This window comes from Triturus cristatus, chromosome 9, assembly GCF_964204655.1.
Source record: "Triturus cristatus chromosome 9, aTriCri1.1, whole genome shotgun sequence".
In the NCBI taxonomy this organism is placed as follows: Eukaryota; Metazoa; Chordata; class Amphibia; order Caudata; family Salamandridae; genus Triturus; species Triturus cristatus.
In genome coordinates, this window is record NC_140592.1 from 180,578,294 (window position 1) to 180,596,896 (window position 18,603).

At 38.4% G+C, this 18,603-nt stretch overlaps 1 protein-coding gene across 2 annotated transcripts in view; it reads left to right on the plus strand.

Annotated features, from left to right (window-relative positions):
• Positions 1-18,603, plus strand: part of PRICKLE2 (prickle planar cell polarity protein 2) — a 738,899-nt gene that overhangs the window by 16,852 nt on the left and 703,444 nt on the right. For both annotated transcript variants that reach the window (XM_085624699.1, XM_085624698.1), the window contains exon 2: positions 10,934-11,019. In XM_085624699.1, the coding sequence (XP_085480825.1) occupies positions 10,934-11,019 (86 nt within the window). The remainder of the gene's footprint in view (positions 1-10,933; positions 11,020-18,603) is intronic.

Below are 18,603 nucleotides of genomic sequence, written 5' to 3' on the forward strand. Positions count from 1 at the left end.
TCACCAATGACTTTATATTTTCCATTTTTGATGTCTTCTGCGGCTTTCCGTGAATAAATGTAGTTCTGCAGCACTTCATAGAGACACATGTTCTCCAGATGTTGACTTCTCTTGGGATAATATGTGTCCAACATGTTTGATTTCAAAATATCTGTACTTTCTGGGTCATTCTCGGCCAAATATTCAATTTCTCCAACAGATTTCAGTACCCGATTTCTCATTGCTGCAAGGCCTAAACTTGCCCAAATTATTCTTCTTGATTTCGAGTAGAGACTTGCAGAAGATAACCTATCTGAACATTCGTAGGATCCAATTTCTCGATGCGATAACATCTTTAAACTGAAACTGTACAGCTTCTTACTGACAGTCTTCTCGTGAGAAATCTCTTCCCACATTTCTTTCAATTCAGTTTTTTCAGATTTAGTAATGTAATACGTTACATATCGAGCAACAGCAATGGAATTGTCAGCTACATACTGTATATCCATGTTAGCATTCCACATGGATAAAATGACTGGGTTGTAGTCATTTATATTTTTTGATTCTTCTTTTCTTTTTAGGTTGTAGGTATTCTTAGGTGATTTTCTTGTGATAGTATGTCTCACAGATGACATAAAACTGTTTACTCTTCCATTTAAAAGAACAGGTCTAGGAAATCCAAATCGACATTTAGTGTAGTATTTATCTTTGCTCTTGTATTTCCGTCGACAGTATTTTCCACACCGATGACTTTGGAAACGTAAAACTTGCTCCTTTAACTTTTTCTCTTCTGTGCTTTTTGGTATAGCACATGTTGCATATTCTTCAATGTAAGATAACACTACTTCATCAGTATCTGTTCCAAACTTTGGGGCATCCTTGATCCACAACAGCATATGAATATGAGGAGCACCTCTTGCCTGGTACTCTTTTCTCCAAAAGAAATCCACTACTTCTCCTAGAGGTGGATTTTTTTTATTGCAGATGAAGGACATCATAGCCTCAAATCTATGATTGAAATATCTGCAAACATTAACCGGATCCAATGAGCACAGTTCTCCTGCTGTCTTGTATTCGATGTTTTTAATGTTTGAATTTGCCTCTCGTAGAAAATCCAGTAAATCATCCCAAGCGTACTCAGCACAGCTTAGGGTAAGGAACCATGTTGGTGTTCCTAAATTTCGTAACATGCATTTTAATTCACCATGGCGTTGGTACCAATATTCATTTGTCCCACGCTGACAAGCCATCAGATTGATCAGTTGTGTTTCCAAATGATCATCTCGGTGCTGCACTTTCTCCATAAAATCCTTAGCAGACACATTTTGTAAATGTACTCCACTTTTTAAAATGTGATTTACTGCATAAGATAGTGCAGACAAGTCGCTTTCAAATAAAAGATGGAACAAATAAGGAATACTTTGTCGAAATCTGGGATCTTCAGCATATAGTCTTGTAGTCCGATACTCAGAAGCTGGAATCTGTTCTGGACGTTCATCGTATCGTCCTCCTTTTCCTTTAGGAAACAGCTGGGGAAAACATCGAGCTTCCAAGCTCTCCTCCCATACACTCACGGGAGTTCCTTTTGCTTTCTTCATCTGAAACAGATCAATATTGTCTCCCATAACTTCTTTTGAATGAAGAGGATGTATGCTAAAATGTTCATAAATTTCTTCTTCCTTTGACTTGTCCACTTTTTCAATCTGTCCAGTTGGTGTTTCTGTGTCTTCTTGTAAATCTTCTTCTTCTTCTTCTATATAAATTGATTCATACCATTTGTTATTCCTTTTCAAATACAAATTTGCTCTTTGTACTTTCCGTACATCTACCAGCTCCTGACAAATCTTCTTATTCTTTGTACTTACACCATTAACCAGAATAAATAATGGTTCAGTTTCCAAAGTATCTGCATCAATAGTTTCCATATTTTTTTTCAAATCCAAGGGCAAATACACCACTCTACCTTTTAAACCTCTCAGTAAATCTGAAGGAGGTAATTTACCAGTTTTGGGCTCCATACGTACTATGGTCTGGAACGGATGAACACATTGAATAAGTATAGACTCATATGTATTTAATTCAGAAAGTTCAGCAGGAATAGCATCCAATTCTAAATTATTATGTACAGCTCTGGTCGGCATTCTATTTTCCTCTAACTTGTTGTAACAGTATTTACAAATACGCTGATCTTCACCGAATTCAAAACAATTTTCAAGAAATATATATGTGGCAAAATCCTTCCACTTATAATTATCTTCATTTTCACTCTTTCTGTAGAGATCAACATTCCTAGTTTGTTTTCTATAATGAGTTCTGCGGCAACAAATACAAGTAATATTTGGTCTTTCATTAGAGATTATTGCAAATTTTGTTATGTGATCATTAAATGTCTTACTTACAGAGGGTTCTACATTCTCTTCCACTTCTTCCTCATTTACTGTGTCCTTTTCTGCACTGTTTTGTTCAGGACCAAAGTAACAAAACTGAATTTCATCAACAACCTTCTCTACATCTGATACCGATCCACGGAACAGAGCCCTATTCAATTCATCTAACTTTATTGCTGGACTTTTAGCAAAATACAACCGTCTCACAAACGTTCTCATTTCAGTATGATGAACAGCCAGCATCCTAAAATGATGGAAAACACTATTACACACTTTTCTAGATAGACAAGCCAGAGAATGACCCTGCAAACCAGTATTCTCTCTCACTCTGCATGGATCTAGACTTTGAAGCACCTTAATCTTCTGTTTTACACTTTTTTTACTATATTCTCTTAGAAACTCACGAAATGTATCAATAGATTCCTGACGCACAGTGCAAATACTACTACAATTCCAAGTGTACACTGGGGCTTTAGGACGTCTCCCCATAGCCTCATCCGCCATCACTTGTAGCTCATCTCTTGGAACCATTATCTCCTTCTCCATTATGCAACCATTTTTCACTTCATAAGCACGACCTCTGGTGTCAACTGCATGCAGCAAACTATTACTTTGAAAATAACTCTCTTCATTAAAAAAAGGTTCACTACTTGAACTATGCATCCATTTTCCTAAAAACACTTTACAAAAGTTTGTTCTGTTCACTACTCTTTTCCTTTTGCTTTGTGATTTCAGTACATTAACCATTTTATCTAATGTACGCATCCTATTCAAAATTAAAATGAATAGTTTCCTTTTTAATTCTAATGCCTTTGCTGCAATGGCTTCAATTTCTTTTTTTCTCTTGTAATATTTTGCCTTTTTCTTATATTTCTTCACATCCTTTATCAAATTGGACATAACTCTTCTCTGAAACATTTTTCTACGTATCTCTTTAAACGCTGTTTTTCTGTTTAAGTTAATCTTTATTGTTGCAGAAGGTATATTTGCATTAACTAAATTCTCAATTTTTTCCTGTTTTTTTCTATTGAAAACATTCTTTCCAGTACAGACATTTTGTACATTTTTCCTTTTTTTGAAGATGTTCTTTAAAAAATCTTTTGTCTGCTTACCAGAAGATTTTCTCTTTTTCCCAACATGAGCATCTCCAACTAACTTAGGTCCTCCAGTTGTCTTCAAATATAGGTTTTTTTTGTGGTCTTTCTTTAGTCTGGATTTTGTAGGCATCTTAAATTTTGTTCACTGCTCTTCAGCAATACCTGAAAAAAACTAAAAAAAATTCCTTTATTTTATTTAAATATATTACTACATTTTTTATGATCTTTTGAAATCTTAAAATACTATAAACCCCTTTCCTATAAATGAAAATCACAATAACACCTTCACAAATTAAATATCTAAAAACAATTCCTGTGTGCACACAGAGTCATGCTTTGAAATTAGGCAGAAAACGAAATTTCTTTGCCAATTGCAAAGCATACTTTCTACTACTTTTTTGGCAAGTGATAAGTACTTTTACAGTCTGACACATTTTGAATCCACTTTTCAGATTCTGAAAACAGCACAAGTCCAAACAGCTTTTTCAGACCAGCAACATGTGTAACCTGGGTGACTGACTACACTCCAGCAAGGGCAACCAGTCTTAGTGATGCTGAATGTATTTGCATTACTGATTGAAACCTCAAACCCCACTCGGTTGTGAATACTGTGCATGTTTCCACAGGATAAACAGCTGGTGTGAGCTAAGAGTTTGCTTCTGCACAAAAAAAATAGGTCCCCCTTTCCATCTAATGCAAATGTAAAATCACCAGAGCAATACGCAATAAATCTCTGCCTGTAATTCCTATTTACACACAGAGTCATGTTTTCACATTAGTCACAAAACGAAATTTCTTTGCCAATTTGAAAGCACACTTACTACCCTTTTTTTTTGGCAAGTGATAAACACTTTTACAGTCTGACACATTATGAATCCACTTTTTAGATTCTTAAAAAAGCACATGTCCAAACAACATTTTCAGACCAGCAACATGTGTAACCTGGGTGACTGACTACACTCCAGCAAGGGCAACCAGCCTTAGTGATGCTGAATGTATTTGCATTACTGACTGCAACCTCAAACCCCACTCGGTTGTGAATACTGTGCTTGATTCCACAGGATAAGCAGCTGGTTGTGTGCTAAGAGTCTGCTTCTGCATAAAAAAATAACACCCCCTTTCCATCTAATGCAAATGTAAAATCACCAGAGCAATACCAAACAGCTTTCTCTGACCAGCAACATGTGTAACCTGGGTGACTGACTACACTCCAGCAAGGGCAACCAGCGTTAGTGATGCTGAATATATTTGCATTACTAAGTGCAACCTCAAACCCCACTCGGATGTGAATACTGTGCATGATTCCACAGGATAAGCAGCTGGGTGTGTGCTAAGAGTCTGCTTCTGCATAAAAAATAGCTCCCCCTTTCCATCTATTGCAAATGTAAAATCACCAGAGCAATACCAAACACATTTCTGAGACCAGCAACATGTGTAACCTGGGTGACTGACTACACTCCAGCAAGGGCAACCAGCCTTACTGATGCTGAATGTATTTGCATTACTGACTGAAACCTCAAACCCCACTCGGTTGTCATTACTATGCATGATTCCACAGGATAAGCAGCTGGCTGTGTGCTAAGAGTCTGCTTCTGCATACAAAAAAATGGCTCCCCCTTTACATCTAATGCAAATGTAAATTCACCAGAGCAATACGCAATAAATCTCTGCCTGTAATTCCTATTTGCACACAGAGTCATGTTTTCATATTAGTCACAAAACGAAATTTCTTTGCCAATTTGAAAGCACACTTACTACTCTTTTTTTTGGCAAGTGATCAACACTTTTACAGACTGACACATTTTGAATCCACTTTTCAGATTCTGAAAACAGCACATGTCCAAACTGCTTTTTGAAACCAGCACCATGTGTAACCTGGGTGACTGACTACACTCCAGTAAGGGCAACCAGCCTTAGTGATGCTGAATGTATTTGCATTACTAACTGAAACCTCAAACCCCACTCGGTTGTGAATACTATCCATGATTCCACAGGATAAGCAGCTGGCTGTGTGCTAAGAGTCTGCTTCTGCATAAAAAAATATCTCCCCCTTTCCATCTAATGCAAATGTAAAATCACCAGAGCAATACCAAACAGCTTTCTGAGACCAGCAACATGTGTAACCTGGGTGACTCACTACACTCCAGCAAGGGCAACCAGCCTTACTGATGCTGAATGTATTTGCATTACTGAGTGCAACCTCAAACCCTTAAAGTATTCCTTATTTTTACCAGTACACCTTAATTTATCGTGAAAACATAGTCCATATTATTTTACATGTTCCTCACATTTAAATTTCTCCCAAAACAGAAAATAATAAACACAACTTCAACAAAAGGAATTCCTATTCTATTATTCATTTCTTAATTTACCATATACATCCCCTCTCAAACTCTAAACTCACCTTTAAAATTAGTTAATTGTAAAAGAAATGTGGCACTCAAACAGCAGATTATCAGAGCCAGGATCTCTGTTCTGTACTCCTCTCTCCTCTCAGCAGAACCAGATAATGGCAAACTTTCCCTCTCTTTTTCCACACATATACATGTTAATTTCAAATCTCAGTGCTTCCCCCTTTTTTTCAAATGTAATCACACATTTCTATTGGTTGAAAACCAACCCTTTTCCAAAAGTACCCTTCTCCCAACTTGTCTTCTGCCTAGTACCCTTCCCCCAACTTGACTTCTGCCTGCTACCATAGCAACAGCTCATGGAACACTGCTGTGTGGAGTTAGGTCAGAAGTTCGCCACACAATGTTTCATTTCCAAAGAGCAGGAGTGCTTGACTTTTCAAACCTAACAGCAAATCCATAGTACTGTTCTTTGGTAACACATTTTTCTGTACCAATACAAAACATGCTTCTATAAATTTACACATACAGCCTAGTTTTTATTCTAGAATGGTATGAAACAGCCAATCAGTTCTTTTTTTTATAAAAAAAATATGTATGCCTCCATTTCCAAACTGTCTTTCATTTCTTTTTACCATTCTACTGAATTACACCTCCTGAGTGCATCCAGTTCTCCTTTGAAGATGTTCACAGTGTGGATTGTAGGGCACAGCTATGTCTTCTGGAGTGAAAAGTATGCAGAGAAAACAGATATGGTGAGAGACCTTGCTTTGCCAAATGTAGACATTAAATGGATTGGTCAGAGAGGGTTAAAGTGGCACCAATTGATGCCATTGGTGAAATCCTTCATGCAAATCCAACACCCTGACCTCATAATAGTGCACTGTGGTGGCAATGACCTAGGCACTTTGACTGGGGTAGGTCTGGAAATGCTTATGAAGGACACCTTTGCACAACTGTTTTCACTTTTCCCTAAAACTGCCTTTGTGTTTTCTAACATATGCCAAAGGCAAAAATGGAACTGGTCCAATCATTTTTGTCCACAGATTGACAAAGCAAGAAAGCACGTCAACAAATCTGTTTCTGCTTTCCTCCGTGACTATGGTTTGGGTTCCATTTACCACAACAACTTGCGTTACGACATGCAAGACATTTATAGAGGAGATGGTGTACACTTCACTGATGAAGGGAACAGAGTCTTCCTCTTGAACCTTAGACTCTGCATCGGTACTTACTTGTAGGTACCACTAAAAAAACACTTAATAAACACAACGGCTCTTTTTAGAGCCCCCTAATATCTAAACACTTAAATCTGCATTTCATTTCTTTTTTCTTTTTTTTTACCGTACGCGTACGGTGAGCTTACCGTACGCGTACCCCGCGATTTTTTTTAAAATCAATAAATGTTTTTTTTGTACTTTTCTGTCCTTCTTTGACCCCCTTACAAATGTTAGGGGGTCTGTAACTCTCTTCCTTGCCCCCTTTTCAAGTTATCACCCTTTTTTTTCTGAGTGAAATACACAAAATGGCGGCCGCCGCTTCCTGGTTTCGACCGATTCGAATGTTTACTAAGATCTAAGAGCCAATCACAATCGCGCTCGCGCACGTCACCGTACGCGTACGGTAAGCGCACCGTAAGCGCACCGTAAGCTGGCTCAGATATATATATTGATTTAAAGGCTATTTTCGCAGAATCTACTGAACAGATTTACACCAAACCTACAAAAGGCACTTCCTTGACCTGAGGACTACCTCTCTGCCAAATTTCAAGTAATTCTGTTCAGCCGTTCGGGCTGTAGCTGTGTCTAAAGGTCCTATGGAAAAATGCATGGGAAAAACGCGTTTTGGGACCCCCCTTTTATCTCAGCCCCCGCTTGACGAATCCCCCCGAGACTTTCAGGGTAGGAGCGGAGCGTAGCGCCCCACCTATTTTGAAAAATTCGCGAGGATTCGTCGACCGGCGCCAAAGTTATTCAAAATAGAATGTTGCGGATTTCCTATGGTAAGAGGGTCCTAACTATAACTACCTACTGGCGACCGCCAGTAGGTAATATCTATATATATATATATATATTATTAATACATTTGTTTATATGTTTATAGTTAACATTTACTGTTTTGGTGTTTACATTTATGCATTTTAGGTGTACGTTTTTTTCGGTGTGTTTGTTTAATTGTTGGTTAATGTAATACATTTTTATTTTATTATAGTTGTTTATTATGATTTTGGGCCTTATTTGAAGTAATTGTTTGAAGAAAAATTGTATTTTTTTAAGGTTTTATTAGATACGTTGGTGATAATAATGTGATGAATATTGTGTTAATCATTATTTTTGGCATTGTACATGCTTATTTATAAGCAACAATATTAGTGTTTCTGATATTTTTGTTATCGATATATGTAAAAATCATTATTATTGTTTTTGTAAACAATATTTGTGTGTTTTATATAAGTGATTTTAATAGTTACGTATACGTAGTTGACATTTTTGTTATCAATCTAAAATTTCGGATATTTGTGTATATTGATATTTGTAGGCTAAATATCATATCAGTGATCTGAAAAGTAAACACCAATCTCCATGTTAAAAAGACATATGCAGCAATATGTCAGAAGAATTAGTCTGACATTTGACATCTGTCTTTAGTAAGCAAATGTGACCAGCTAAAAATACAATTTAAAGGCTTATAATGACATTAACATTAAATCAGTCACTGTGAACAAGGGACAAAAGACTGTGAGAGGGAAGAGTGTGTGCACCTATTGAGTTATGGGGTAGTAAAAAGGCTGATGTGGTGAGCGGATGGGGGAATACAAAACTGTAACATTCAGGTATATTTTCCAATGTAGTTTGTTTATCCTTCAGGTCCTTAGTCTGATGGCAAAATGTAGTGTAGAGTTAAAAATGACCACATGAGGAACGCTAGAATTATTGCATTATTTTTCCCTACCTCATTGTGGCTGGTTTCTTGTGAATGCAATTCTGCCTTTTTACTTTACTGTTTGTTTATTTTGCTTGTATAGCCCACATTGCACAAATGAAATGCTTCTTGGCGCTAGCTACTCTTTGACTACTGCTTTTTCTTGCTGGAACTTTGCTCAGCGCACCATTCTAAGGGGCTGTTTAAAATACATCATAAGTGTTAGATACAATCAGTTCAGGAATGCACTGGGGACTGGAGGTGTGAAGTTGGTAGGAGTTCTGTCCTTTCTGCCCAGGGCTAGTTTGAGCTAAGATAGAATAGAGAGATAACTACCATTCCTCAAGCTGCTGTGGGCTTGTAGCCGGTCAGGGAAACACTTTTAAACAGGTCGATATACTATAAAAACTTAAACCTGTTTGATTATTGCCAGCTAAGTCCAACAGAAGGTGATGGGAGCTCAGCCAGCCTTCAGTAAAACTCGACATTTGAACACTCAATCAATAACAAGCTTTATTCGGAGTCATTGTAGCGTCCATAAAAGCATTTTGACAATTCCTAAGTCATGTCAGATACAGACTGCATAAATACACAAAGAAACAATACAGCATAATAGCAGCAATGTGTTAAAACCACATGGTCCTATGTGCTCTTACATCAGATATTAGAAAGGATCGAATGTACAAAATAGCCTCATCATTAATTAAAAGTAGTAGGAATCTAGAAGTTGTCTGCATTGGTCAATATTGCAACAGTATTTTTTTAAAGCAGAGTTAAAAAAAAGTCAAGTATACAGTGCATAAAATTTACAGAAAAAGATAAAAATGAAGCATTGATTTCCCAGAGGAGTCATCACAAGGACAAGGCAGGGAATTGAGGTTATGTGTAACACCCACAGGGAAGCACAGCAAGTATTTAACAGTGTCAGATCTGAAGCAAAATAGTAAGGAGCGGTCCCATCATCTGTGGTCACACCAAATATAATCGGTAGTACAATCCAAATCCTAGAGATTGAGATGTTGAGTCGTAGTGGGCTTCCTCACCAGATCTCTGAACCGCCGTGATTCCTCAAAATTATTTAAAAGGCATTGGCCACCCTCCTCTTGTTAGTGTTAGCACATACTGATGGGTCTGAGAAAATGGATAGCATTCCAGTTTTACAGTATACATCCTTAACATATGCAGTCCATGGAATGTGTAACCCTTTGACCAGAGATAGGCAGTCCACTACGATATCTCTTGTTAGGGTGGCCTCACGATTCTTCCAAATCGAAAGCCACAATAATGCAGGCCGCACCCTGTATCGGATCACCTATATAAGGTAACCCAAAATCCTTGTGGCAGATAAAATGTGAGGTAGAAAAAGGGACAGATAGAGCCTTTCTAAAAAATCAGTTTTCTTCCAGTTGAATAGCCATACAGTTAGCAACTCCCAACACTTCAGTGCCATATCAAGTCAAGTGACAAACATTAGGATTTATATATTTGTAGCAGCGGAGCAAAAGAGCCGCCTCTCAAAGGTTGGGGAATGCTGCAGATGTACCCATTAGCCATTTTCGAAGTACGGTGTGCACTATTAGGGGACCAGGACCTAGTAGATGCATTAATGAAAGCATTTAGGGAAAGCAGTAATGCCAGTCAAGAGATGGGTACCAATTGCCATAGTTGACAAAGGTCGCCACTTAGGTCCGCATGATATAACGTGGGAGTTAGCGAGGTTGGTCTGTAGGTCTAGGGAGGCCATAAAGTCAACAAAAGCATGTACTAGGTCACAGTGCCCTGGGGGTGCGTGCCATGAGCACTCCGTCATCCACATACAATAGTGTTGGGAAGGTTGTACCCTTTATGATGGGTACATGAGGTGAGGCACATACTAAGGCGGGGTGAAGGTCATTGATGTATAGGATGAATAGGAGAGGGGCCAACACACATCCCTGTCTCACCCCACAGTGAATACTTATATCACCCCCCCATTTGAACACTTATTTCTACAGCAAGAAGAATATTTGCAGTACCAAATGTCTACACCTCGATTGACTTGCACCTTCTGCAAACTACATCACAATAAAAACACACATTGAGGAAACAACTAATGTGAAGCACCATTGTCTATAAAATAAACTAGATTCCAAACTGTTTGATAGACTTTTGTTCCACCACCATATCTTGTTTCATTATGGGTGTTTCTCTTTTTAAGCTTGCTTCGTTTGGTGAACCAGAAAGAGGACAAGCTTGCAACAATTGCGGTGACAACTGCCCTGGGTTTGCATTGCATCCATGGAGGTAGGACACTATTTACAGTATTTTAACTTCTGTGCAGTGTCTGTTGTCAAATCCAAGTAACTACTGTAAAATGTTAGGAATGAACGTATAGTGGATCTGTAGAAATGGCAGATTCTTTTGAGATCACATGGCTCCAGACTTGTTTGGACACAGTTATGATTAAGACACACAAGTACAGTCACATAATTTTAACGACTGCTAATGATTACTTGATGCATCCATGTTTTCAGCCTATTGTTTAGTACTGGGATTTCTTTTACAAACTTAATGCATCCTTCTTTGAGTGCTCTTGTTTTAAAACAATTGTACCTCAAGTAATAATACATTTGTCAGAAATTGGTTTATTAATTTTTGTGGTGATGACCTCTACGAAATTAATAAACACAACTTGGTTAGTCTGCTGAAAACATAGCAGCGATGATACAAGCAGCAGGCAATCACTAAACACATTTGTGTTAAGTTTAAGGAGTACTAACAATTGTCAAGTAGAGAACACAGCATCATAAAATACCCAAACCAATTTAGAAAATAACAAGTAATGACACCATGTTTATTAAAAATAGGTTAAGGAGAATCAGAGATATGAATTTTAGAATTTTGGGGAAAATATACCTAGATATTTTTAGTGCCTACATGTGTAAAGTTACTGCTAGTAACTGTTTACATGTTCGCAGAGTTCTCCATCACTGGGGCAGACATCTCTCTATGATGAAGTATAGGGGAATTTAAAAAAGTTTATTACATTTTCAAAATTGTTGTACAACTATTTTTATGTTAAATATTAATGTATACTAATTAAATGCATTTATTTTAAATTTAGAACAACATAAAAAAATGTACTGAATAAGTAACTTAATTTTGAATTAAATATTTAATTAATATAACCATATTAAATTACATTTAAAATTATTTAAGATTTATTTGAAAAAGTAAAATGTTTATATATTCATTATGTATTAGCAAATACAAAAAATATGTATAGAATTAATTTATATTATTTTAATTATGTTGAAGCATTAACGTTACATTTTTAATTCAAAAGGGTTAATAAATTATTTTATAATAAAATAAATAAAATAGTTTATTATAATTAAATTAAATTGAGATATACTTTTAAAAAGTTGAAATAAATGAATTAATTTTAACATTATTTCATTTTGGGTTGTATTATATGTACCTGTCTCCATTATTTTTAGGCTTTCCTGTTTTCAGTTTCTATTTTTGGTAAATTCTGGTGGGGTTTTTTCAGTTTTTTCAATACCTTAAAAAACAGTGGTTATCAGTGGTTACACATTTTTGCGCCATTAAAAACAACAGAAACAGTGTTTTTCCGGTGTTTACGGAATTTTAATGTATTTTTAATTATTGCTTGCTTTCTGCACTGATAGTGCATGTGTATAGATAGTGTGTGCACAGGGTATATGGGGACCAAATACATTTTTACTGCACCAGAATGGACTACTAAGTCAATAGCATTCTTCATTAACTCTGAAGATTGTAAAGATGCTTTCAGCATACACTCTAGCAAGTGACAAGGATCTCTTACAGCACTTAAGCTCAGGTATCGATTTTGACAGGCCATCATACAACTTGTTCATATACATAGCTGAATTACTGCAAATACAAACAATATTACTCCAATCTTAATTGAACTTGGTAGGAACTTTTTTCAGCAGCATTCCAAGTGACACTGTGCTCCATGTTTACCAAATGCCTGGTGTCATGCTTTCACCACTATCTCAGATGCTTGGTGACAACATTCGTTTCACACATACTTGTCACTACATCTTGCATTGAATGTTTAAAAACTGGGCTGTTTGGCAATTCACTTACAATTAATACTGGCTCACTAGAAAGGGGGACAGATGTATTAAAGGACTTCACCCATTCTCTGTCTGTGGGTAAATGTGATGCTACATATTAGGAAATATTCTAATTTATCCAGCCATTTCACCTATCAGTGAAGGCAAATGTAGCCAAAATTTCAAATATGATTTTGATATTTCCCAATTCTCTACAGTTTATAAAATAACTAAATAAGACCTAAAAATGCATCTAAACACTGCATCTTTAGACCAAAGACCATAAACCTAAAAAAAGCAGAGGGAAGAAGAGACAATGTTTCAGTGACATCCCTAAACAACAAAACTCAAGCAGAATAATGTTAGCCCAGTCTCTCTTGATACTACCTTGTATAACAAAGTTACATTGTATTGGCCCCTTAAGAACGAAATAAAAATCACTCTTTCACTCATCTTTTCCTTTCTTTGAATGGCACTTAGTTTGTGGTTGCAAAGGTGTTTTTTCAGTGTTTATATGATTACACCAGTGATGGCTATTTTTCTTTCGGTGGGGTTTTATCAGTTATTATAGGTTTAAACCTAAAACCAAATAGCCTAATTATTTTCTATGGAAGGAGATTGCAGTATCACTGATTAACCATGTGTCATGCTGGACTTGGTCTAGATCTGAGGTGGAGTACATTTACTACTGTTGTGAGACCTTTCTGGCTATAGTAGTTTTATAAGTGCAGTTTGTGAATGGGAACGGGCTTACATTTTTTTGTGGGTGGGTGCATGCCCCTCCCTAAAGGCATCCATACCTCTTCTAAAGCCCTGCTTCTCCTCCCTAAACCTCTACCATTTAGCCATAAGTATTCCCCTTTTTCAAGTCACTCCACCTCCCCGCCATGTTTACTACAAAAAAGTATACATAAGTATGTGTGAATATTCGCAGTTGAGGCAGAGATCACCACATGAATAAGATACCAGAAAAGTGGGCAGAGACTTCTGCATGTATGTTTGTGAAAAGCATTTTATATACGTGAGTAACACTATTGTACTACTACTAAACATATAACGAAATGCAGTTTGTGAATAGGCCCTCAGTCTCTGAAATCAAAATCAAAATCATTCAGTTGGGCAAAGTCCAAGGCTGAGGCCACAAAGGTCCCTAGTAGTCCGGGCATCATCATCAAGCCTCCGCTGAAGCCGATGATTTTCACAACAAACACTCAGAACAAGACAAAGCTGGATTTCATAGCCACCAAGATTGCTTCACATTTGGGATAGATTTTCCACCAAGTCCCAGTCAATATTTTCCCTTCTGACTTCATTTATTTTTTGGGTTTTAAAAATTCTCAACTGTGTCAAGGCTGAAAGCCGTAGCCAGGCAAGGCTCCACAAGGCTGGATAATTTTACTGTGACGTTCGGCTGAACTTGTTTGCTGTGTGGGAGAAAGTTCCATGTGTGATTTGATAAACCAGGTTTCCTTGACTACCTTGGGTGCAATGTGACTGGGTAAATCGTGGCACCTTGTTCCCCTCCTCCTGAAGTGGAGAAAATGACTAAGGGCATTATTAGGAGTTTGGCGGTCCGATCGCCCGAAAACCACATCCGCCTGCTCCATTAGTCCACAGCGCTGGCAGTCCAAAGACCGCCGCTGTATTACACGATGACCATGGCGCCGGTGGTCTGGATGTGGAGATTAATTGGCGGTGGTGAGTACTTTTACCAAATATATCGAGGCCTGTGTGTGAATTTTGACTGCATATATCGAATGCCCACATATGCATGATGCATGAGGAAAAATATCACCTACCCATTGCCGGGGTTTGGCTAATTTATGGGTAGTCCAGGCAAATGGGTATGTGGTTCAAAAAGGTCCCGTCTGTAGATTGCCACAAACAGGGTTGTATTCCTAGGGGTGAAGATCTTGCTGTGAAGGGGGAACCTGGAGAAAGGGATCCATATTTGAATCTCCTGGAAGAACAAGAAGGGTGTGAGAATGCACCCCAAATCCGTCTCCACCGCCACCTGGAATCAGGCAGAAAGACCTCCTTGTTCAGCTCTTGGAAAAGGCAGTTCATTATACACATGGCGGTGCAGCTCTCCCGTACCGCCCTATGGCGACTGCCTTTCTCCAACAGCCAACCGGGCAGTCTGCTGGCGGTCTTGGCGGGTCAGCCACGGTCTTTGCAAAGGCAATCTGCCCAAGGTGTAATATGGTGGTTGGACCGCAGAACTCTCCATGCTCGGACCGCCATTGCCAGTACGGTGGTCCACGGGACCAGCAAACTTGGAATAAGGTCCTAAGTCCCAATTTCCCCCAACTACTAAGAAGGTTTCTCCAGGTTAGCCCTTCACCCTAGCTCCTCAGCGCAGGCTTCTAGATACCAGGTATATTCTAGCCTGGTCTCCTGGGCATCAGGTATCCATGGTGAGTTCTGCCCTCTTGGAGGAGGAATTTTTTTTTTGGGTCCTTGAAGCAAGTAAACAGAAGACTTGACCCTTGGAGAACATTTCCAAACCCCTGGTGGCAGCAGGAGTTAAGAGTCCTTGAGCGAGTCTTCTTCTTCCAGCAGGAGAAAGGAAGTCTTTTTTTGGCCAACCTTTTTTTCAGTTGTAGTCTTCCCATTTCCGGAAATGTTCCTAAGAGCTGGTAGTGAAGGTTCCAGATTTATTCTGTGCACTAGCCAGTGACTGGGGAAATTGTGCACCCAATTTCAACTTTTTTCTCACAACCCCTCCACCTCTTTTTGCAGCACTTTGTCTTAACTATACTATAAAATAACTAAAGAACCGCAATTGTATTAAAATCACTGAGCAGCTCTGCCACCAGGCAAGCTATGCTTCAGCTTCCTAGTGACTCCTCTATTTAGATGAGCTTTCTTCCCACTCGACCGTGTCTTAATGGGTTCTATCTCCAAATGTGACTGTATTTCCAAGTGAAAAGAAGAAGGGTCAAAGCTACCCTTTGCTCTATCAGGTATTCATGCCTTTTTTCAGATAGTTAATCCCAGTTAAGTGGTCAGCATTTAACAACACCCTGCCATTACTGCACTCAAAGGGAGGCCATTGTCTTATGAGCCACAGAGGTCATTAACTCTCCCAACCAGGTAAGCAGATTTCAGCTATGGTGGTGTGATGCGTGGCAAAACTGATTCTAAGACAACTTGCTAAGTACATTTTCACAAAATAAATTTTTCACCAAAGTTATCAAGAACCTGTTTTCAGCATTGAATCAGAGTGTAAAATTACTTAGAACTATTTCTCCAGCATTTTCCCAGGAAATGATGACAAGTACTTATTTTCATCACACCTAGTCCTGTTTAGCGAGAAGTCTAGTGCAGCCTAAAGAGTCAAAATAGCTTTTGGGTTTTATTTTACTATGAGAGCAGATTAAACCACTGTCTAGTGTCCCTCAATTTTGTATATTACCACACAATTTGGGCCACCAATGCACACTTATGGATATAAAGAAATCAGCTTTTCTACATATCAAAGGCAATTTTCTCTGCAATGTGAAACTGCAGTGGATTTAAGTACAGCACAGCCATAGCATAGTGGACTCCTGGCAGAAATATATTTTTGTCATATTTGTGGGTGATGAACATACACTGAAGCCCGCATATGACATTTAACTTTCCAAGCTGTTAGCATTTGATGCATTTTTTTAAATGGGCATATATGGAAATTAATAAGCCAAGTAGGGCATTCCAATTTGCTGAACCTGATGTGTTTGTTTGAGAAGAGGCTTGGTGCTTTAGTACTGTTTAGTAGTAGCAAAACACATAGGGCCCAATTACAAGTTCCTGGCGGTGCGAGGGTGGGCGGTATGCAGCCAACAAGCCCCTGCCCCATCATGACTCGCCGCCGCCCGTCTGCCAGATTACGACTTTAAAGTGGTCTGGCAGGCGGGCGGCATGGTGGTCCCAGGGTGGTTCCTACTTCAAAGTCGGCAGTGCCTTTGAAAATGGCACCGCAATGGGAATGCCTCACAAGGTTTCTTGCATGGCATGGACTTGAAAGTCCATGCCATGCAGGAACTGTTGTGCATGCACACAGGGGGGCACATGTTATGCCCCCTGTGTCTGTGCACAAGCGTAAGAGTCACAGGCCCACTTTGTTTTCTCTCTACCACGGTATACATGGAGGAGGAACCTCCATGACACGGCTGGAAGTGAGGACACTCATAATATGCTTGTTGGGACCGCAGTGGTCCCGGCAAGCCAATTGTGGCCTCCTGACTGCCGTGCCGTCGGCAGTACCAGGGCGGTCCTACCGCCCAACTTGTAATGGGATGGTCAGACCGCTGGTGGGGCGGTGGCTGGATTGTGAACGTTGCGCCCCCGCGAGTCTGGTGGTCCTCGGAATGCCAGACTCGTAAAAGCCCCTTTAGTGTTCTAAATCCATAGAATGAGAGAGGAAAAACCACTACAAAAATAATGGCATTCCTTACTATATTAGTTTAAAGAACGGAAAGCTTACAACTGAGACTTTGTAAAATGACTTCATCTGCTCCTATGTGAACTACTATAAAGGAGTATACATAAATGGTACTTTTCACTTTTTAAAAATTAGACTGAAATGTTTGTGAATGAAGTGTTGATATGCTTGTCTGATATATAAAGTATATCTGTGAAAAGTAACATATAATTGTTTGACCAAGTACAGTACAACTGCAGTTCAATATTTAAAGTGTCATATTATTTGAGTTTCTGAAATCTGTTATTAAAACCATATCAGTAATTTTTAGATAGATCAACATGACATTTGGGTAGAATTAATGATCATAGAGCTCTGTAATTTATGAGAGATGCATACAAGTGCTCTGGAAAGAAACACCCACTGTGCTTAAATTGATGTGTGTGATTTATATTGCCATCATTTTAGTGCTCCCACTCCAGCAGTGTCATTCCAATCTTCTGAGGCAAACATTTGAGGTGAATCAGTGAGCAAAGGTCCTTTGTAACCCATCAGGCAATGGTGGGAGTTGAAGAGAGTTTCTTTTATTGGTAAGGAATTATTACCAGAGCTTCTTGTACAGTCAGGCAATCCATCTCCGAAGGCTCATATATCTGTATCTGCTTCAAAGTCATAGATAAGAAAAAAAACATCTTCTCATGAGATGCTGCAATGAAACAATGCACCAAACTTGGAACTAGATTCTCTGGATGAGTTGTGGTAACAAAGTATGGCATCACAAATTATATGAAATTGCCAAACCCATGTTTTCAAATCAAATTATGAGCAATGAACAGTATTACAGATATAACAATTAAATAAATGAATCAGAATTTTCTGGAAAAGTGTGTTCTGTCTCTGCTTAGGACACCATATGTAAGGTGCGAATGGCATTAAACATTTAATCGTATAATAGCCAGATGGGTGTTTAGCATTTAGGTGCAGTAATGTTTAGTTATGGATGAAGGTGTGCATGGTGGATCGACTCTGACTTCATTAAACTGATGAAATTCAGGGTTTTGCAGTATGCTAACCTTTCACAACAGGTGACAAATTCAGACTTGAACGTGTAGGAGAAGCTGGTTTTGGAAGCTGTCAATATATTTATGAAAATGAAGTTTTATCTTCAAGTATTTTAGGCATTAATGTACCAAAATAACATACGTTATTAGTAGAACTGTGTTGCAATGGGCAAGATCATAGGGATTTATTTATGGCAGTTTGTGTTTGATGCTACACAGATACTTCTTTGTGCTGCATAGGATGTACTCATTTGGCACAGTGCAAAGAGCCCATTTTCAAGGATTTGCAGGGAAACTTTCTTTTTTTTTTTTTATT